At 39.4% G+C, this 23,188-nt stretch overlaps 1 protein-coding gene and 1 long non-coding RNA gene across 2 annotated transcripts in view; one reads left to right on the top strand and one right to left on the bottom strand.

Annotated features, from left to right (window-relative positions):
• The window catches only part of wscd1b (WSC domain containing 1b), a 30,237-nt gene extending 25,801 nt beyond the window's left edge, over positions 1-4,436 (top strand). Inside the window, exon 9 of the mRNA XM_061056000.1 lies at positions 3,231-4,436. Within this exon, the coding sequence (XP_060911983.1) occupies positions 3,231-3,583 (353 nt within the window). The 3' untranslated portion in view covers positions 3,584-4,436. The remainder of the gene's footprint in view (positions 1-3,230) is intronic.
• The window catches only part of LOC132988549 (uncharacterized), a 188,925-nt gene extending 165,737 nt beyond the window's left edge, over positions 1-23,188 (bottom strand). The window contains exon 1 of the long non-coding RNA XR_009675818.1: positions 23,175-23,188. This is a non-coding gene — a long non-coding RNA (uncharacterized LOC132988549). The remainder of the gene's footprint in view (positions 1-23,174) is intronic.

Below are 23,188 nucleotides of genomic sequence, written 5' to 3'. Positions count from 1 at the left end.
CCTCAGTTGTACACACAACGCCCCGGAGTGGGCGGGGCCATCTCTCTTCCCCCTACATGTTGGCATGGCTAACGGTTGGAGGGGGAGGGGTTCACTTAAAATACATATATGAAACCTGTTTGAGCCTCTGAACGAAACATAAACAAGCTGAAGGAAGCGTAGTAGCGTCCATGTGAACACAGAGCTGAAAACAACAAATCCGGAGGGAGTTTGACTCCACTCTCTTTTTGGAAGTAATTACTCCACAATATACTTACATAGGGCATATTTAGTTTTTACTATATTCATATTCAGACCTTTAAATGAATCTTAAATATTGATCTGATTCATTGACCTGTAGAGGCTTGTTATGTTTGGTTATACAGTTCCTAGTGATGTGTATAACATAAGAATAGTCAAACAGATGGCAGACCATCTCTTTAAATATCTTTAATGTTATAAATTAAAAAAAGAGCTCCTCTCTCTAGAAACAGTGTCCCAGTTACTCTGGATCACAGGATTTCTGCGAGCCCCTCAAACAAAATCAAGACCGTCCTCAGCTCCTTTAATTCAAGATGACAAGGCCTCTTTAATATTCAAACCTTTTCACTTAAATATGAAGTTCTGAAAATATTATTAAAACTTAAAATGTTTTAGTGTGAAAATGCTTCAAAGGAAAGTGGTGCTTTTATACAGAACTTTGCCAGAGTTTAAATACACATCCAGAATATTCAGACAGAGGTGTCTGAGAGACAGAGATCAGGGCAGCAATCTGAAGGAACCATTTCATACTGAGTTTAATAAACGCTTCAAAGATGTGCAGATAACCTTTCTCAGTCAGTCCGTGCTGCACAGTGTGAGCTCTGTGTGATCTCTCCGATAGAAAAAGCTCTCAAAGACCATTTGCAGATGAATAATTTCCATCCAGAGAGTCTGTAGAATAATGATTATAAAGTGTTTGCAAAGACGCTCGCAGTGCGTCTTCAGAAAGTGTTTTGATCTTTAATTCATACAGATCAAGTGGGCATCACTGCTGGCCACCTCACATCCAATAACATGGGCAGGCTTTTCATAGAAATGTCAAGAGCGTCCATTGAGCGACCAGAGTAGACGATATCACTGAAGTGTCTGACGAGACAGAAGGACTGCGTTCATTTTAAAAATGGCTCAGGTCTGTCGTGTTTACTGTGGGTTAAGGCTTTTTTTATTGCTGTTACATCAACGTCATATCAGCATCTCCTTTTCAACTTTCTAGATCTTCTTGATGAGGTTACCCTGCATCTTCTCTGATATTAATATTTGACTCCTTAGCATGTGCTTTTTAAAAGCAGACAGAGAAAATCCACATCTTAATGCCGACAACATTTTATTCATATTTTCTAGTCCAGTTGATTTAATTCCAGAACTATCTTTAAACGACGGATGATATTGAAATGTCGATGTTTCCAAGTTTAATTTACATGATGTTTTTTTTTTTTTTATCACAGCAGCACATACAGCCACAGTACGGCAGCTTTCAGTAGCAGCTCCCGCTTCCTTATGCAGCATGTTACATCCGGTGTTTCCATGGCAACGATAAACATGTCATGTCTGTCATGGCAGCCGCCACAACAAGACACAGAACTATAAAATTAAGGATTTCTGTGGCTTTGATAACTGTTGGAAATATTTGAGGTAATGTAAGTAATCAACAAAAAAAATATATAGCATAGGTTTAGTCCATTTTTTATTAATTGATATATTTTAATGTAAACATTGTAATAAAAGTCTACATAGTATATGTTTAATGAAAAACATTGTCGGTTTGGACCTCAGATGGTACCAAACATGACAGCACAATGAAATGGAACAAACATGTTTAAAAAGGCTCACATTTGCAACCCACTGAAAACACTCCTCGACCCACTTTTGGGTCCCGACCCTCCAGTTGAGAACCACTGCTCTAGAGATATAACTCCACAAAGATATCAATTTTATTTTCTTCTGTTTTGTTTTATTTATTTTTTAATAGTAAAGACAAATACTTCTTAAAGACACTAGACTCTAGGATGATTTGGTTTTATTCATATGACTGAGCTCAACAATCCACTGCCATGGTTACCACAAAGAGACATATAACCTCCGAGTTGGTTTGAGCAAGAGATCAATGTAAATAAGAAATACATTTCAAATATTTTTATTGTGGTACGTCCTTTAAAGATATTAGTGGTGCATTGTTTTTCATGTGTGTAAGAGCTAAAGCCGATCACAGATATCTTACATGTGTGTCTTATCGATGCCTTCTTATCCTGAGTGAAGGATGAAAGATTTCTCTCCAAGGCGATTTGTGTGAATCACTTATTCTGAAACATAAACCGTTCAACTCAACATATTATCTAACTCAGTTTTCTCTGAATTATAATGAAATGCTTCTGTTCCAGATACAGGAATGTTAATATGTAATAAACAGAAAAATGATTTCCTGCAATTGATTTTGTATGTGGCCAACTGGCTTCATATTGATTTATTTAAAGTCTGAATTCCTCGCTGCAGGGTAGGTATCCGTCAGAGTTCACATTTTCATTTTCATTCGTTTTATTCCGTTCTGTTTAAGCTGTAAAGTGTAGAGGAGTACTTTCTATTCACTTTGGCCTATGCAAAGAATGATAAGGTGCAGGAAGAAGAAAAAATTTATAAACCTGCCTTTTGTACAAGGAAACAAGTCAACAAAACAAGTCAACAAAATAAGTCAACAAAATAAGTCAACAAAATTACAACACAGAGCTGCACTGTGCCAAAATAAATACCCAACTACAATCACATTTTGCATAAATCAACAGCACGCTGCAGAACCCGGCTTTGTTACATTTTCCACAACAAAGATTCTCCATAAGTGATAAGTTTGATGGTTTTAAGAAAAGCAGGGTGAAAGTTTCTGTGTCAGAAAACACAACTTACACATCTACAGGATAAAATCAGCAGAGATAAGAGATACCCCCCAGCAAACTGTTAAAAGTCCTGTAGATTGTGGATTATGAGGATATTTGTCCCACTTTAATATTTAGTTTGTTTATAAGTCATTTGTGTGATTTTCTGTGCAGCAAAGCTGTATTTATTAAACTGAGCCTTTTGAAACATAATAAAGCAGGTCACTCTGATTAAACATGTTGGAGCACCTTTAAGATCTGTCAAACATTTCCACTAACCACATGATCCTATAACAAACAAGCTACCGTCTAAATAATCCTAACGGTGTCCTTCTTCCCCCGCAGAGTGGCCAGAGTTTGTCTCCAGTTACGCCCCCTGGTGGGCGTCTCACGCTCTCAGCTGGTTGAAGTTCGGGCGCCGCCTGCTGGTGGTTCACTACGAGGAGCTGCAGCGGGCTCTCCTCCCTCAGCTCCGCGTCATCACAGACTTTTTGAACATCTCCATGACCGAGGAGAGGCTGCTGTGTGCTCAGACCAACCAGGACGGACATTTTAAACGCTCGGGGCCCCAGAGGCCCTCGTTTGACCCCTTCACTCCGGACATGAGGGACATGATCGACCCGTTCATCCGCTCTGTTGACCAGGCACTGCAGAGCAGGAACTTTAGCAGACTCCCACAGGAATACTTACCCAGATGATGATGATTTGAACGGGTCGAAGACATTTTAATGACTGTAGAGAGAGAGGTTCTTCATGGGGAACCTGAACACTGTCTGATGTTGGGGGACCACCTGACTCTTTGATAACATACACACACACACACACACACACACACACACACGCACACACGCATACACACACACACTCTCACACACACACACACACACGCACACGCATACACACACGCACACGCACACACACACACACACTCTCACACACACACACACACACACACTGTGAACTGTGCAGAGTCATGGACACACACTGGAGGTCACAGGAGAAGACATAAGGTTTCAAAGTGAATCTTCTGGTGAACAGTGTGAAGACCTCAGACAGGGTCCGCCTCTCTGAGAGCTGTAAACATGTCAGAGGCTCAGAAAGGATTTGACGTGATTTGTCGGCCTGCAGTCGGATTATCCAGCAAAGTGCCGACTGCACAAAATATAAGTGTGTTAATCCGCGCTGGACTCAATCTGGATGAAGAGGGTTTTTCTTACGCTCTTTTCTCTTTTCACTTTAGGACAGTTAATGTGTTTTTAAACATACAGTATACCCATGATAATAAAAAAGTGAAACTTCTTACTAACAACGATGACAACCGCTGCATCAGCTTTACTCGGATTAAACTGAATTAGTGGGAATCTGCTGGATGCGACAGGTTTGCAATCGTGCTGGATTAAAGCCTCAGAGCTGCCACACGAGGCTGAAGGAGTCTCCATGATTAAAGTTCATGAACTCTAAAAATATGATTTCTTCCTTCTGCTCTGAAATGTCAAAGAACAGCTGTTTCTCTGAGTGCTTTATTTCATTAAATCCATTCAGTTGTTTACACTCAGGTGACTTTGTGTCCAAATGAATACAAACTTAAAGAATATGAATGCAATGTGAAATGTAGAGATACACTTCCACACATGTATTCATTGTCATAGTTTATAAAACCAGGAGAGGAACAGGCTGGGTGTTTACTTTAATGGGCCAGTGTGGAGCACTTTGGCACGCTCAGTGGAGACAGATTATTTTGACTGGGGTTTCCCAACTATGCCTCAGACTTTTGCAGGGGTGGAAACAAGTGTTAAGTGCACACACACAGAAATAGCATTTTCTTTTACCATTTCTATCTGCAGCTGCACGGTGGTGCAGTGGTTAGCGCTGTTACCTCACAGCTTTCTGGTTCAAATCCCCATCTGACAGGAGTCTCTCTGTGTGGAGTTTGCATGTTCTCCCGGTGCATGTGTGGGTTCTCTCCTGGTACTCCAGCTTCCTCCCACAGTCCAAAGACATGCTAGTTAGGTTAACCGCTGACTCTAAATTGTCCATAGGTGTGAATGTAGTGTGGCTGCTTGTCTGTCTCTATATGTCAGCCCTGTGATTGGCTGGCAACCAGTGTAACCCCGCCTCTCGCCCAATGACAGCTGGGATTGGCTCCAGCGACCCTGAGTGGGAAAAGAACTATAGATGATGGATGGAGGTGCACAGCTGTGTTTCCTTTACAACCTGGAAGAAAAGTGCCACCTGCTGGTTGAATTGTGTAGTAAAATATCAAGATAAAACATTTCAGACTGATGTTTAAACACATCAGGGAAATTAAAATAAATCATGACTCAAACTTTAGACCCTTTTCTTAAATTATTATTATCATATTGTTTTTATCGTGGCATAATTGAAACAAATCCAGTAATAATTGTGAAGATGTTAGAGAGTGGAGTGTGTTTGAGAGCAGAGCAGCTGCAGCACAGAGAGGAGAGTCACTGTGTGAGGAGACAACAACAACAACAACAACAACAACACTAATGCAACGCTCTGCAATACTCTGAAACTAAAACTCTTCTAAGGATCTTTGGTCTTACTCTGGGGTTGAGCTGGTTTTATTATTTCAGACTTTATTACACAAAACACAGAGGACATTTGAAGAAGATGATGACAACACTTTGAGTCTGAAATTCAGCAGCTCCACTTTCTACAGAAGAGACAAAAACAAAGACAAGACACAACATAGAAATGTTTCACATCACTTTACAGCCACAGAGGACAGAGCTCCAGGACTTTGATTAGAGGATTGACTAATGTTCAAAATGAGTGCTTAAGTCTGACTTTATTCAACATTAAGAACTCGTATTTTGGATTTGATTATACCGTTCAGAACTTGGTTGGTGTTAAAGACAAAGTCTTCGGCCATCTTTTTATTGCACATTGATTCGTTGAGTTTCTCAGATCTAAAATCTTTGAGCAGATTTTCTTAAGGGCGGAGTAGTTTTGTTCTTAAAGAGGTGATAGACACCAACTCACAGTGCAGTGTTACAGTAATGTGGGACCATAAGAATAAAAGAGTGGAAAAAAAAAAAGAGTTAGTCTTAAAGGCCCAAAGATTAAAGACTCAGAACTGGAACTTAATCAGACTCAGACAACTTTATTTCTCCCAGAGGGCAACTGGGTAAGCTAATATCTTTAAATGAAGCGTTAAATGGGATATTTTCAGATTTATTATATGAGACAGGTGCTTCATAAGACGTTTTTTATTATTATTATTTTTAATCCAGAGATGTATTATCACACATTCATTCCTGCATGTTGCTCCAGCCTGGGGATCGTCTTATATCAGGCACCCCTCCCCTCTCAAGTACTCGAGTACACATCTTGTGCCCGAGACCACCTCTGCAAGCTTCCTGGGACATGGGACTGGAATACGGTACGTTTGTGTTCACACTGATCAAATGAACAGGACTTTGTGAAACCATCCTTTACTGAGCAAAGACATCAGAGCTGGAGCATCAGAACACTTAAAGTTCCTGTGAGAAACGTTTGGTTTGTGTTGATTTTGGCTCCCCCGGTGGACAAAGTGTGATCTCTGATCTCTTTCCTGATTTATTCAGTACATGAGACATTCGTGTTTTAAAGCAAATAATCTCACCCTGTGTTCCTTTAAGAGTCAAATGCACAACTCGTCAAAAAGTCTCAAATAAAAGCTGTTTCTGTAGCGTGTTGTTAATGACGTGGTCTGACACCGACCCCACAGCAGAGTTTCAGTGTAAATAATATTATATAAATTCAGTGTCTTTGTTGATGCTTTGGTTGCTCATAAAAAAGCATCAATTATTTTTTCAGTCTACTTCATGACCTCCTAAAAACTCCTCACAGGAGCTTTAAGAACGTGTTGAGTTGGTGTTTGTTGTATCTGAATGTCTGGCGTCTGTATTCTTAATAAGGCCCTGACACACCAAGGAGATCGTCAGCCGTCGGTCCTAGTTGGACCGTCAGTGAGCGGGGTCACCCTCGTTGTTTTGGTGTGTCCGGCTCCGTCGCTACCCGTCAGCCCCCGTTGGACTTTTATGGCCAATCCGACATGTTGAATCGGTTTATTGAGTTATTTCCTCTCACGCACGTGCAGAATGACAATGGTGGTTGGACGTCGGCGGTAATCTTTGCGGTGTGTTCTAGTTCAACTTTTTGGCCAAGACGTGAGGCGGCCTTCATCGCCACCTGTTGTTTGCCGTCTGCTTGGTGTGTCAGGGTCTTTGGAAATGATGACGAACTCTGGTCTGAACATGTTAAATGTAGATAAATTCTACCTCTTGACACAGTGACAACAAAATGAAAGATGAAAATTTCACACACATGGTTTGGGGATATCCCATCCCTGTCTGTCAGAGGTAAGACTAAAAGAGGCCTTCCTGAGCTACACGGATATATACCCAAACTCTAATCCCTTCAAACAGCCTCAATCCCTGGATTTATGAGCGGGTTCATGTCCCTGCTGTGAACCAGATCCTTACAACACCTTCACAGCTGTAACGTGCAGAAGCTTCAGGTGTGCATCTCTGCTGCATCTCTTCAGGTCAGAACATTTAGAAAACAGAGCGCTGGCTTTCTGTCACCTGAACACAAAGAGGATTAAAACACATGTTTTAATTCAGACTTTAACCCTGGAGAATATTTCACAGAAATATGTTGAAACAGGCTGGACAGGAAAATGGACACACTGCTGTTAGCTCGACTTCATGTCAGAATCTTATACTAACATGAAGTTCAATTCTGCTCTGGTTTTATGTTGAGTATCAGAAACAAAACAACATTATTTATTTATGTATGGGTTATTTGTTGGGGACAGATTTACAAACTGAAAACAGACATCCAGTGCTAGCATCACAGTGTTTATAGCGGTTTATAGCTAATTTGCAACACCCGTCCCTGGAAGCAAAGAGTCTCATCATCAGCCCCAGTAACACGGGGCAATAAATCTCAGCAAACATTTAATTTAATTATTTGTTAAGTTTACAAAAAAGCTGAAAGTTGAGATGACATTTTATTAAGTGGCTATGAAGTGGAACTTTTGGGCGACATTTGATTTTAAAAACAACGTGTTCGTGCTACTTAGAAGAGTCTGTGTGCTTCAGGGTACGGGTCGGACTTGTGGAAGGGGTCGGGTGATGAGCTGAAACAAAGCACAAATATAAATCAATTAAATAAAAAACTTTACAAAGAGAACTGTTAGGCAGATAAATGAGGAGGAAAAGTTGTTTTAGGGGGATTCCATTGATTTAGTAACACTGGGTGGATATCTGGATTGTTAACACTGGGATTGTTTTTTATTTATTTTAAGGGCAAATTAACTGGAGACACTTGTTGGTATATTAGTTGTTAATGAATCTAAAAATTTGTTGAAATAATTTGAATTAATAGAAGACAAATGAGAAAGGGGAGGGATGTATGCATTTTTTTGTTTAGAATTGGATATTAATTTCAGTCTGTTTAAAGTTTAATTTTAAGGCAGCATGGACACTTCACTTTTTATGTTTACTGTAAACAACAAGGTCTTTCTTTACTGTGCGGCGTCAACCACATAGAGGCAGAAGCTCCTCCTCTTGTCCAAATATGGTCATATCTGGAATTTAAAAAAAAGATGCTGACAGCCAAAATATCTAAAACATCCACAAACAATTGATGGGCCATCACACTGGATATATCCACCTTTTTTTCACAGTGGGGTTTTTTTTTTACAGAATCTCTGAACAACCTTTTCATCAATCAATGGGTAGACTTAATCAGATAATTGTTGAACATTGTGAAGGATTTAGTAGCCAAATTACCAGATGTTTCCACCAGTACCTGCTTGAGACCAAGCAGAGGTCAAAGGTGAGTTAAAATGGACTTACTCTGACTAGTCGGCAGAAAACACTGCAGATAAAAACTGTGCTGTTAAAGAAGCAAACTGTTTGCTAACATGCTCCTCACATCATGTCTCCAGGATGATCTGTCAGTGTTTAAAACCCCCACAGTGCAAACAGTCAATCAGCAATGACAAAGAGACATGTGATGTGATCAGACTGATTGAGTAGCTTCAGTGTAACTGTTTCATCAAATGCTTGTGTGAAGCGTGCAGGCTCATCATGTTGATGATGTGTTAGAGTTGTGTTGTTCCTGGAGGCTGAGTGTGAGTGTAATGAGTGCAGCAGCAGCAGCAGCAGACGGCCTCACAGTCAGGTGTCTGTCATCAGCACCGAGCAGACTGACAGACAGGCTGGGTTATATTAAGACACCAGACACCATCTGCTTCAAACACGGATGTCTTTACTGTCTTCTTCTGCTGCTGATTGACTTCATGAAGTGATCAAACATGAGTTTGACTCCACAGATGAAGACACAGAGGAGGACGATGTGCTCAGACTGCTGATGATGGACGGGCTGAGCCAACATGGACTGGAGTCTGGATCGTTACTCGAGCGACACAGACAATGAGACGAGTCGGTCCTGACAGCTCAGGAGGAGTCTTAAAGGACAATGTTGATAAGAGTGAGGGGGAGAATATAGAGGGAGGGAGATGGGCGAGGGATGTTTACAATGTGTTATGTGTTTAAACAAAAGAGCAATGACAACTAAAAAACAGCTTTTTAGAAGCCTGCACTCAGAAGTGTCAATTCAGTCGGTACATGTATGAGTAAATCATACATTAAGTATTATAAATAAGTACTTTAGATTGCTAGGTAAATCATAATTGATCCCACTGAGAAGTTTTTATGTTTGCAGCAGCAAATAAATGATAAAAAGGAAGTGAACACACAGAGCACAAATAATCACAGATTTAAAAGAAAAGGGTTTTAGGGTTGCAACTGTTGCATACAAAGTAGATTCACACAAAATATAGGGTGCACAGAATAGTTAAATATGGAGTTGCATGATGGACGTTCTTACATTATTGCATATAAATGAGTGCATGTATTTTAAATAGAGGACACTTCAGTCATAACGCATCATTACGCAGACTCAGAGACTGATGCTGCACAGTGGTGCAGTTAGCACAGCGAGGAGGTTCCTGGTTTGAATTGGACAGGAGCCTCTCTGTGTGGAGTTTACATGTTCTCCCTGTGCATGTGTTGGTTCTCTCCGGGTACTCCAGCTTCCTCCCACAGTCCAAACACAGCTCGTTAGGTTAATTGACTCTAAATTGCTCGTATGTGTGAATGTGAGAGTGGCTGGTTGTCTGTCTCAGGCCTGGTGAACAGTCCACGGTGTGACTCCACCTGTCGCCCAATGACAGCTGGGATAAGTTCCAGCTCCCCGTGACCCCGAAAGGGACAATGGGGCGTAGATAATGGATGGATTGATGTTGTCAGAGAAAGCAGTAAGCAGTAAGAAATGTTACATATTACTCATTTAAAGCTTCTCAGAGGAGTTTTTCTCTGATTTTGAAACACATTGATTTATACTGATGCCTCTTTATGAGCTACAGAAACAAACAGGACCCTGATAAACAGAAACACAGAAACAACACAGAAACAAGATGGCTGCAGAGGACGTGGGTGGTTTGTTGGGCTCCACTCCAGTCCTTCTGCACTTGTCATTTTTTAATGTATTATTGCGCTTTTTCCTGGAACTTTTTAACTGTAAAGGAAAATATCCAAAGGAAAACTTTAAGCAACGAAAAAATCAGAAATTGAAGTTGTTTGACCGAGGAAAGGTCTGCTTGTTGTTCTCCTGCTGTTTGATCCTGATGGTTTTAATTGGACACTGCTTGCAACACAAGGAAAATCACACCGAATCGAGCTTAACATGGTCGGCTAATCATGTTGACCAAACAAAACTTTATTATTTTGGACATGGACATCTCACCCTGTACTCCGCCTGTTTACTAAAGGGACAGGTTAAATATGTAAAAACAAAAAACACCAAACAACTTTCAACACGGCACAGCAAGGGACGCGTGCAAAGTCTTATCTTGGTTCTACTACTCCTGGCCGGCGACATACATCTTAATCCCGGACCACCAGTTGTTGGAAAATCATGCGACTCGGATGCAGGACAAGTGCCCCATATCCTGCCAGTCAAGGTTCAGCATGTCCGGCGGAGTACCGCGAGAACAGCGGCGGAGGAAGCGCTAGGTGTGTTCGGAGATGAGGCGCTGCTGGTAATGAGGCAGGACCCGCGCCAGGAGCCAGAGGCTTTGTCTGATCACCTGGAAACCCATGAAGTTTGTAGCCCAAGTGCAGCCGAGTGCAACATCACTGGTGAGTCTGTTCGATCTGGATCTGACACACACAAACCGCGTCGGCGCAGACGCATACACAAACAAACTGTCAGAGCCGAAAGCAGGGGCTAAAACAAAACACGCCACTGTCAGTCCCGTAGATCGTAGTGAATTGCCGGACCCGCCATCCTTTCGGAACCGAAAGCCGTATCTGTGTCAGTGTGCACCGCCAAGGGAACTGCTGAAGCACGTCAGCAAACGGGCTTTGGAAAGTCTGTGTGCCGCGCAGGGCAAAAGCAAAAACAATTGCTGTTCTTTCAGACAGTAAACCATGCCAAAGTGTTATGGCATTCTTGGTGGGCATTTAAACATCCAAAGTATAGTTCCAAAAATAGATCAGATTCACTCTTTGTTATCAGAATCAAACTTGGACTATCTTTGCCTTACTGAAACATGGCTGCATAGCAATATACCAACTAACATGATTGATGTCCCCGGTTATGCATGCTATAGAATGGACAGACACTTAGGTAGGGGTGGAGGAGTACTGCTATTTATTAAAGATAGGTTTAAATGCAAACAAATATAATTAGAAACTCCTCTTGAATGTTTAGCTCTTAATGTTATTCTTTCACCTCAAATGAATTTTAATATAATTGTTCTGTATAACCCACCGTCATCTAGTGTTTCCTTTTACAATGAACTTCAAGATGTATTGAAGAGGTTAGATACTTGCAAAGAAACAATTCTCTATGGTGACTTCAACATTAACTGGTTAGACAAAGACAGCAAAAACAAATTAAAAGTCATTATGTCAAAGTTTAACCTTAAGCAAGTAATTAAGGGGCCTACAAGAATCACGAGCACCACTAGAACTCTGATTGATATGGTATTTACCAACAAAACTGATCGGATAACAAAAACTTATAATTTAATAACTGGTCTGTCTGACCATAACATGACTCTCACAGTCAGGAAATTGACAAAAAGGCGTCTTCAATATTTTGGTAACAGTAATCCTGACCCGGTAAAGGTGGTCATTCCTAAATCCAAAACTGCACAATTTGAAAATGACCTTAGGAATATTAGTTGGGATCAAATATCAGAAATGGATAATCTTGATGCATGCTGTGACTCCATGACTACAGCTCTAATGACACTATATTCAAAATACTCCAAAAAAATAAAATGTAAAGAAAAGAAGGCATCTCTAAATAATGACATGCGTAAACTCATGAAAAAACGAGATCTTGCTTTAAAAACATCACTATCTTCTAAACTTACCACCGACCATCTTCTTTACAAGAGTCTAAGGAACAAAGTAGTCCTGGAGTTACGCAAAGCAAAATCTTCATATTACACACAACTTATAGGAAATGCCAAAGGCAATAGCAAATCCCTTTGGAAGCACTTAAACAACTTAACCAATAAATCACATGGCCAAAAAGGAATCAAAGAACTAAAAACTAATGGAAAAGTCATCACTGACAAGTCCACAATGGCCCATGAATTTAATAAGTATTTTATTAAATCAGTTGAGGAATTAACACAAAATTTTGACTGTTCAACAATCACAAATAACACAGAGTCTATAACATCATCCGATTCCTTTTGTATTAAAGAGATAACTGAAATAAAATGTGCAGAAGTAATCAAGAAACTATCAAATTCTAAGGCTAATGACGTTTATAATTTGGATGCTCAATTCATTAAAAAATATAGCTCTATACTGATTACACCTCTGACTCATCTTATTAATTTATCAATTAGAACTTGTAAATTTCCGAATAACTGGAAAAAGGCAGTCATTACACCAATCTTTAAAACAGGTGACTGCGATTTGGTGAGCAACTACCGCCCTATCTCTATTCTCCCTGTAATGTCTAAGGTACTTGAAAAGGTTGTGGCGGCACAGGTTTTTGACCATCTGGAGACAAATCAACTCTTATATCCTCAACAATTTGGTTTCAGACCAAAATATTCAACAGAAACTGCAAATTGTTTTTTAATTGAGAATGTAAAGCATTCACTTGATGGTGGTTATGTTGTTGGAGCTGTGTTTCTTGACTTAAAGAAGGCATTTGACACTGTCAACCATGACATTCTCCTGTCTAAGTTACCATCTTTCAATTTCTCGAAAAAATCAATTGACTGGTTTGAGGCTTACCTTCAGAATAGAGAGCAGTGTGTGAAAGTTGACCAAGAAAAATCCTCTCCTTTAATCAATAAAATGGGTATTCCCCAAGAGTCAATTCTTGGCCCTTTGCTTTTCAGTCTGTTTATAAATGATTTGCCTAAATCCTGTCCAGTAGCCGGCTTCCAGCTTTATGCAGATGATGCAGTTATATATGCTCCTGCTAAGTCACCAAGCAAGGCAGCTGAGATCCTAACTGAGTATCTTTGCAATGTCCATCAGTGGCTGGAATGCAACCATCTTGTATTGAATCAGAGTAAAACAGTTTCAATGTGTTTCTCCATTAGGAAAAAGTGCTCCCCTGGAAGTTTTAATGTTAAGATACAGAATAGAGAAATAGAGGATGTTAGTGAGTTTAAGTTCTTAGGAATCATTTTAGATCCACAACTCAAGTTTGACAAACACGTAAATAAAATCACAAAAACAATCAAGAACAACCTGAACTGCTTTAAATTAATAAGACACTACATACCAACTCAAGCAGCACAGGTGTTCATGCATTCAATGATTTTCTCTCATTTCTCATACTGTATGACAGTTTGGTCACAAGCTTCACCCTCTACAATCAGAAACCTCTCATCACTATACAACCAGGCCCTGAAAATAATGGACAAAAAACCTGTCCGGTGGCATCACTGTCACATACTGAAAAAAAAACAATCTACTCAGTTTTGAGAGCTTCATGCACTTATGTTTCCTCAAACTTGTTTTTAAATGTATCAACAATCTGGCCCCTGAACCTCTCTCCAGATATGTTCGAAAACAGGACGGAAACAGGATAACGAGAAGCACTGTGAATGGAAACTGTAGCGTACAACATCGTAGATCTACATTTGGTCAATCAGCCTTCTCCATCAAAGGCTGTAAACTCTGGAACACATTACCACCTGAAATAAAATTAATCTCAGACTTAAAATCTTTTGCAAAACAGGTGAAATGCTCAAAGCAAGCCAGAGCTGTCCCCACTTTTAATTAATATCTTCAAACTTCATTTTAAACTGGTTTATAACATTTGTATTGTTGTACATGTATTTTAATGTATCCTCATATCGTGTTATGGGGTTTTATGTAACTGAATGTTATACATTTTAATCTGTTTGTTTACACAAAGGCCCAACTGGGGACACGAGTTGGAAATTAGTAATAGCTATATACTCTTTATGCAGCACATCAGTTTCATGCTTTGTATTGAAATTATGTTAAATTGCATTGTCCCTATTAAATAAATAAATTCAAAACCAGATTATCTTTCATATTTATGTTCAAAGTACCAGGTGCCACTATGCCTTGTGTTCCTGAGATGTTTTCAAACTGTCTGTTCCTCGTGTCCACACTGAGCTCGGGAAAAGAGCGTTTAGTTTTGCTGCTCCCTCTGCAGGAAACTTTCTCCAGACTGGCAGATCTCATTTCACTTGAAGCCTTTGGCTCAATCTTAAAAGACAAAGAACGTGAGACCATTGGACAGTGTCTGATGTGTTTTTGAATTTTGCACTTCATCTGCAAACCAATCTGCACATTGTATTTGTTGTTTTCTCTTGACTTATTGTTTGTAGACTGTTTCTTAATCATGTGATATTTATTATGACGTCCTTGTGAAAAAGATCTTGACCTCAATGGGTTAATTACCTGATTAAATAAAGGCTAAATTAAAATAAATTAACCCATGTACAGGACAAACTGATCAATGAAATAAGAGGTACTGCTTTGTTTAAAAATTAAACACAAAATCTTTGTACATGAAAATCAACCCAAACAAACAGGTCCTCACAGGAGTTTTAAAAGTTGTGTTAACACCAATCAATGCATATCATTCACATAATGATATACTATAGATTTTTATGTTGAATGACTTGGACCTCAGTGTTTGTGATTTACAGAAACAGGATCTGTCTTATTGTATCAAAGTCTGTGTGATGAGGAAGTCACAGTTTAGCTTGATCTCATCTATTTCTGAAAGTGAAAAAGTGACCAGAAGTGATACCATCGTTAAAAACAGCATGTCTGTACTTTATTTTATCAGTGGTGCTGCTTCAGACTGTGAGGGGTATCAGGTGACAGTCCCGCCCTGTGATAACTCCTGCAGGTGTGTCGGCATGTTACCAAAATAGCACACATGACCTCGGTCCTTAACAAACTCACACACAGTTCAGACACACACACACACACACACACACACACACACACACACACACACACACGTTGTCCTCCTCATTTGCAGCCTGTGTGTGTGTGTGTGTGTGTGTGTGTGTGTGTGTGTGTGTGTGTGTGTGTGTGTGTGTGTGTGTGTGTGTGTGTGTGTGTGTGTGTGTGTGTGTGTGTGGACGCTCACACTTGAGTTTCACAAACACACACACTGAACGGAGAAGAGATTTACTGCTCCAACATTTCCTGGAAACCCTGCAGGGATTGTCAACATCAGTGAGAGCTTTTCTTTAAATAAAGATATTTTTACATTTCAGATTGTGATTGATGACAGAGAACTTTGGATGAACCTGTCCGTCCATCATTATTACACAGGCTGTCGTTAGCAACACATCACACGACATGTAGGTCAGAAATAATTCTACGACAGACTACACTCAGATCAAACTTTTAGTTTAAAATGTTTTTCTTTTTGAATCTATTTTTGGTCATCTGCATCATTTCATCAAACCTCTAGATGAGCGTTAGTGTTTAATTAGTTCTTAACTCGTCATTAGAAATACTGTGAGGAGTTAGTTATGAATCAGTCTCAATCTATTAATGATCAGGGGCGCCGTAAGGGGGAGAACAGTTAGGACAATTCTAAAGGCCAATGACTGACAGGGGCCCTGAATAATATTGGAACATAAGTTAATTTTGATTTATATTAAATTACAGGCTAATGGCCATAAGAGAAGACATTCTTAACTGTGTATACATAACAATGACTCTCATTGTATTTCCTTTTTTACTCATTAGACTTGGCGTTTCAGCAGCGGGAGCTCCTTTAGGTTAAGTGTCTTGCCCACATCTGCAGGAGCTTGGGATTGAACCCCCGACCTTTTACCACTGAGCCACAGCCGCCTTTACACAGGTTTGACAGGTACAGTCAAACCTGTGTAAAGGTATAATATGAGGTGCATAAAGGTACTAAAACAACCGTAACAATGTTTCATCATCGTGTCATGACAATAGTTTTATTTTATCTTACTTCACCACAACTAGAGACTTTACCTGATTGCTCTACTTCACCCTGCACTCCAGTGTTTTTAAAAAAGAAAAGAAAAATCAATCAATCTTAATTTGTAAAGCACCAATTCATAACATATGTTATCTTAAGACACTTTACAAAAGCTAAAAGACTTTACCATTTGTTATATTATCTACAAAGACAAGATAGCAATGACATTTGTCCACAGGGGGGCGCCAAAATCAACACTTAATGTAGGTTTCTTACTCACCCTTTGTTTTCCCTCCTGCATCATTTCTATAATTCACTTTAAACTAGATGTGTGGTAAGGTTTCAGTTAAATGAATACAGCTTAAAGAGAGGCTGAGTGATGAGTAAGAGTCAAGCTGTGCTCTAAAGTGAGCCCAGTCCTCTGCCTCAGTGCATGCTGGGAGAAAAGATTGAGCAGCTGATGAATCCTAGAATAAGAAGACTGTGACTCAATCCTTCAGACTGAACTAAGGATTATCCCACTGTTCCTTTTTTTAATGATCACTTTTGTAAAGAACTTCTTTAACTTTCTTACTTTTTTATTTTATGGAGCTGGATCAGTCTCAGAAAGAATAAATACACACAGAAGGATTCATTATTCAATATTTTAGGATTTATATAGAAATGGCTTCCTAAAAAAATACTTTTCAATGCATACTAAAAAATATTGTTCCTATTGTCAGCATTTGTGGCTGGAGTCAGGGCAGAGAAGTGTAAAAAAAAAAAAAAACACTCACATAAACACAGTAAAGTTCACACTTTCACACTTTAATGCAGTTTGTCACAACATCTAAACCTGTTTTCGATGAAAATTGTAAATATGTATACAATCATGTTGATTTCAATAATACAATCAAAAACTGGATAGCCTATCAGTTATGAGGTGCACCCCTTTTACAGAGTTTGTAGCTCTTGTGACAGCAGCAGCCATGGGTTTGAATCTGGCCTCGGCCCTTTGCTGCATGTGGCTCCGTACTTTTTATCATTTAACAATAAAATTAACTCATAAAATATATCCAACTTCTATGTTGCTTTGTCTTCAGTTAAAACACGTCTTGACACAAATTGATCATCGAGGACTTTTTGCAATAATGACCACTAAAGGTTAAAATATAAATGATAAATAGCTTGTTGATGAGGTACGATGTAATTTGATCCAGTTAGTGAGATTAAATTTGAAGTAGTTCGACTCATGTTCAAAATGTTTTCAGCTCCCCGCCCAGAGACGAGATCAGAGTGAAACCCCGTCAGAGGTGAAGGAGACGCTTCTCAATCAAACAGACGAGTCCATTTAGAGTCTGATTCAACATGAGAGTTTTTAATCAGACAAACAGATCCAACAGAACAAAGAGGGATTAAAGAGCAGGTCTCCGTCCATCAGCAGGAACGGTAAATTAATTAAAATGAGAAAATTAAAGCGACTCTTAGAAACTCGCCGTACGTCGTGTATTTGTGTGACTAAAAGGACGAAAACATGCCTTTACAGGTCATCTCCTTTTAATCATATAGATTAATTAGAGCTGTTATAATGAATGCCGGTCCCCTGGTGGACACTGGGGTTTAATTTGGTCAGATTAGATGATTAGAAAAGCACAGACTGCTCTCACAGGGACTCCACAGCTGAAACAAATTCTGAATATATTGAGCTGCTGCTTTGTGTGCACGCTTTAGGGAATTTACAAAAAAAGAAAAAGGACTGATGAGTTGAGATGAAAAAAGGAAACAATTTTTAAATATTACAATCTGTGCCAAACTGTGGTGGCTGAGACTGAAGGACGATAGAGTAACAAACATCACACAGCTAAAAAGCATTACAGTACTCCATGCCACAAACACACCCGGTGTCAAATTATAAAAACTATATTGTAGATCCCTGTGTTGGAATTATTTATCAGATTTTTGGAACATTTATTTGATGCAGGACGCAGGTTTGGATATTGGCCAATAAACTGTGAAGTTATTTGGTTCAATTAAAGCTACAGCAAGGAACTTTCTGTTTGCATTGTTTTTGGCGCCCCCTGTGGACAAAACTGTACCTCCTACTATCTTTGCTGCTCTCACACTTCACATGAGTAAGAAGTGTATTTGCCAGATGCTCTGAAACATCTTTAATTGGTCTGCCTTTCACTTCCTCTTCTCTTTCAACAGGAGGTTCAGAGACCTATTATCCATCTGCTGCCTCTCTGTGGACAAATGAAGTTCACAAGTCTCTTCATGAAAATGAAAACATTCCTTTAAAATGTCTATAAACAGGATGTAGTAGCTGTATAAAAAAACTTGTGCCTTGTCTGGCAGCCTGTGTAAAATACACGATGGTCAACAGAAGTCAGACTTTAGGACTCACACAGTAAAGATGCTGCTCTGTTGTTCGCCCGCTCTTTTCCCACCCTGCTGTCCGACCTTTCTTTTTACGGTTCCCTTTATGCTGTGAAGATAAATCAGCGGGAGCTAAAGGAGGGATAAGCCAGAAAAAATGAAATCTGCACCATAAAACCTTCAGATGTTGAATAGATGTGCCGTGTTGGAGTGTTGAGCATCATCTCCTGGCTGTGCAGGTGATATAATACTTTATGATAACATGTCTGGAGGGGAGCTGGGGGGCTGTAGACTTGAGCCTCCTGTGAGCTGGAGAGCAACGCCGTCGTGGTCGCTTTGCATCTTTTTCACACCACGACAGAGAGAGAGAAAAAAGACTCAGCTGGTCGAAAAAAAACTCTTAGTTCAAGTTCAAGTCGTCTTTATTTCAACCATATAGAAAGTACTCAGTGAGACAAAATGTTCCTCTGTGCAGCTACATAATGAAGAGGTAGGAATATATGAGATTAAATGTGATGACAAGGTGGTTATAAATAGTTAAATTAGTAAACAAAGCAAAGTAACACTAAAATAGAAAAAGTGGAAATTGAAAGTGACAATGGCAGAGGATAATGCAGACCATCATCAGACTCAGAATCAGGTTTTTATTTTCAAGTACATTTACACATACAAGGAATTTGGCTTGGTGTATTGGTGCTATCAGCTGATCTATTATGTGCCTCTGACCTGCAGATAATAAAGTACACACACGTCGTATACATTTATTATATGTTGTGCAAAAGTTTTACGGCTTGGGGGAAGAGGCTATTTCACAGTCTGGTAGTGAGGGCCAGGATGCTTCTGTACCTTTTTCCAGACGGTAAGGTGTGTGTGTGTGTGTGTGTGTGTGTGTGTGTGGGGGGGGGGGGGGGGGGGGGGGGGGGGGGGTCCTTGGTCCTTGATAGCTTACAGAGAGTTTCCTACTGTGTGAGGATTTGTGGTCTGAGGTGGTGCAGGATGTGGTCCAGCTTGTTTGCCCTCATTAGTTTCACCTGTGTCTTGTCTGTCTCACCTTCAGTCTGATTGTTTTTAGTCTCTGTGTTTCTTCCCTTCTGTGTCAGTTCATTACGTCTTCATACCTGTGTTCCTGTGAATCACGTGATTTGTGTTTCCTGAAGCTTTTGTTTTTGCCTTTTGGCCTTTTTTGTAAAATAAATGTTTTTTTTCCTTCTGCTCTCGGCTCCTCTACCTTTAGTTCAGTTATAATGACTGTTTGATTATAAAAATGTACATTTTTTGATCTGAATATTTTAAGCAAAAACTATTAAAAAAATATATATATTTTTTTAAATTGGTTTGTAAATCAGATATATGAAGTATTTTTATGATTTCAAATATTTTAATTATTACATTTTTATACCTTTGGACGCCAGTGGCCTAGTCATTAGTTCACGTGCTCCATGTTTGGTCTTTCAGGCAGGCGGTCCGGGTTTGAATCCAACCTGTGGCTCCTTTCCGCATGTTATTCCCCACCCACGCTCTCTATCACTCTCTCCCTAATTTCTGACACTGTCCACTTTCTTACCTCAGTAACACTTTATTTGAAGGGGTCTGCATCTTGACATAAACATGTCATAACAGGCCTGATTATCAAACTTAAAGAAACTTTTTAGCTTTATCTGTTAACATTACATTAACCTGTCATATGTGGTTGGTGTTGACATTGTCTGTCATTACACCATTATAACAGTGTCATGAATTATTTCCTCAACCTTAAGTAAAGTGGGAGACTTTGGACATGTCATTAAGTGTTATATCACAGTCAAATGATATTAAATTGATACAGTAACAAAAGCAACATTAAAGTCATGAAATTGTTTTTCTTTTATTGTATTTGCATTTGTTCAGAACAAGAACACAGGATTATTTCCTCAAACAGAGCCCCGACATATTCACATACATGTACATTTTGTACAGACCTGTTATGACATGTTTATGTCAAGTTGTCATGACAAAGACATTGGTAGGTTATTTAGTCTTAGTTAATGTCAAGTTGTCATAATAAAGATGTCCCAAACAATGTCTACTTTGCATTAAAGGTGACATAATTGACCAAATGACACTTAATGACAACATTCATACGCATGCATAAAGCCTCATAGACCCCTTCAAATAAAGTGTTACCCTTACCTCTAAGATAAAGGCCTCAAAAGAACCCTTTAATAGCAAAGAAAATACAAATCTTTGTAAGTGACTCTATCATCATAAACTAAACTTGTGTATTTTGCATGATTTCTGACTTGTTATAATAAAAAAACACACTTGACAAAGGGTCCAAAATAAATTGTATTTTCAAGTAATGACTTGTTAAAAGAATATATAACTTTGGTTTAGATCAGGCTTGTTAATGTGGCTGAAACACATTTTCCATGAATGAAAAATGTTGAAACAAGTTCAATACCAGAGTTGAGTTTCTGACTTTTTGACTCCATTTATGATGAATGTTAAATCAAAGTTTAACATCCTCCATCCAAATGTTCCTGCAGAGATCCCGTCTACATTTTAGAAGGTTATTAGAAGTGACCTTTCTCACAGAGGAGTCCCTGATAGGTTACAAAGTTCTGCTCCACACAGACGTCACTGTTGATATTAGCAGCATTTGGCTTGGCACCATACCCATAAATGAAACAAGTGATTATTCATTTTATTAATGATGACAGTGATTTATCGCTCAGAGTTCATTAAGCTTGGCTCGTACTCTCAGTCAGTGCTCAGTAATTAGCCGAAAAGAAATATGACCCACGTCCGTTTTTTGACATCCAAAGTGGTGATTAAATATTGTGGTCGAACATGTGATCGTTGCCCGGACTGGACCTGTGTGGGTAATGTTCATTACGTTTGCAGTTGTAGGGCAGAGTTTTAGGTCACAACAGTCTCACTCACTTTCTGTTCCATGAATCATGCACCAACAGTGTTCTGCATGTCATTTTAAAGCACCTAAGACCAGAACACCTGTATGTGCCTTCATGGGCCCAGGTACATACCAAATGTGAGTTTGGTGTGAAAGAACAGTACTGCATCGTATATACTATATGATAACTGTATTTGTGCTCCCTGCTTTGTGCTTATGTAATGTTTCTCCTGCTGCTCCTCCTCTACTCTGCTAATCCACTGCACAGAAGGTGGCAGGAGCCGCATCGCTCAACAGAGGTGTCAATCATGGCATTCTTCTTCTCTTCTCATTTAAATAACATCACATATCTAATTAAAACAAACATTCTCAGAAAATGAATATTTGGAAAAAATAAAAATGATAAGAACTAACTATAATGAAACCATGTTTGAGAAAAATGGATTTGACATGTATTTTGATTTTATAGTTTGACCCATGTCCCATCTGTTAACATGGGATAGGGGGACAACAGGTTACCCCCTGCACAGACTACACTGTACGTTCTCAGGTGCAAACGGTTGCAGGAACATAGCATGACAAATAAATCCAAACTCTGTGGCACATTGAAAATACATTTACTGGATTTTATTGTGAGCAAAAAAAAAGGTTCAGACGAAACGCAATGTTAGCTCAGAAGAAAATACAGTAAAGTTATTTTAAGTGTGTCATGGAGTTTTGATTTATTTTTCATGGAGTAGGTCGGCTGTATGACCTTTACTGCAGCCAGTCAGCAGGGGGCGCTCCAAGTGTTTTGGCTTCACTTTCTTGGGCCTGTCATTTGACCATCTGTTATCATTTTTTTCAAAGTATTACAGAGTAATTTCCAGCAGCTCTTTGCTTTATAACTAGAGGAAAATCATCTTTAATCAGAGTGGTGACACAGATTATTACAGATTTAGTTCATGTTGATTGTGTGCTGATTCACAGAGAGTCCCATGGATGGTTTGGTTTGGAAATAAATCAGTGATGAACACACACCATGGGGCTCTTCAGGAAGATATTAGCATAAGCGACTTACAAAACCCAGCAGCTGCAACAAACAAAAAAAAACAAAAAAACACTGCAGTGTGAGGACTTAAAGCGTGCATTACTGTCACCTGCTGGTAGATCTCTGCAGGGGGAAAGATATGTCAGGGTAATTCCTCCTGACAGCATGAAGGCACAGAGCAGTTTGTTCTCTCTCTGAACTTTAAACACAGAGGTTCTGTAAATTAACCTCGTTTACAAACGCTGTGGTCGCTCATTCCAGCCCTCAGCTGATCACAGCACCACCACGTCGGTTTATTCTCTCTGTGCCACCATATCTGCAGTGAAGTGTTGTATATTTTCTGTAAGACAAACATGACACCTCAGCAGGAGTCCCACAATAACAGAAGAATTGTTTTGTGAAGGGTAATGTAGCTCTGTTTATGAGAGAAAAGCTGTCAACCTGTCAGCCCTGCACTGTAAACTGATGTTATTTAAGGTGACACTCAGCATGGAGTGACTCACACATCAGAGG

Source organism: Labrus mixtus, chromosome 14 (genome assembly GCF_963584025.1).
Source record: "Labrus mixtus chromosome 14, fLabMix1.1, whole genome shotgun sequence".
NCBI lineage: Eukaryota > Metazoa > Chordata > Actinopteri > Labriformes > Labridae > Labrus > Labrus mixtus.
Note: the sequence above shows the minus strand (reverse complement) of the source record. Positions and strands in the feature narration are given on the sequence as shown.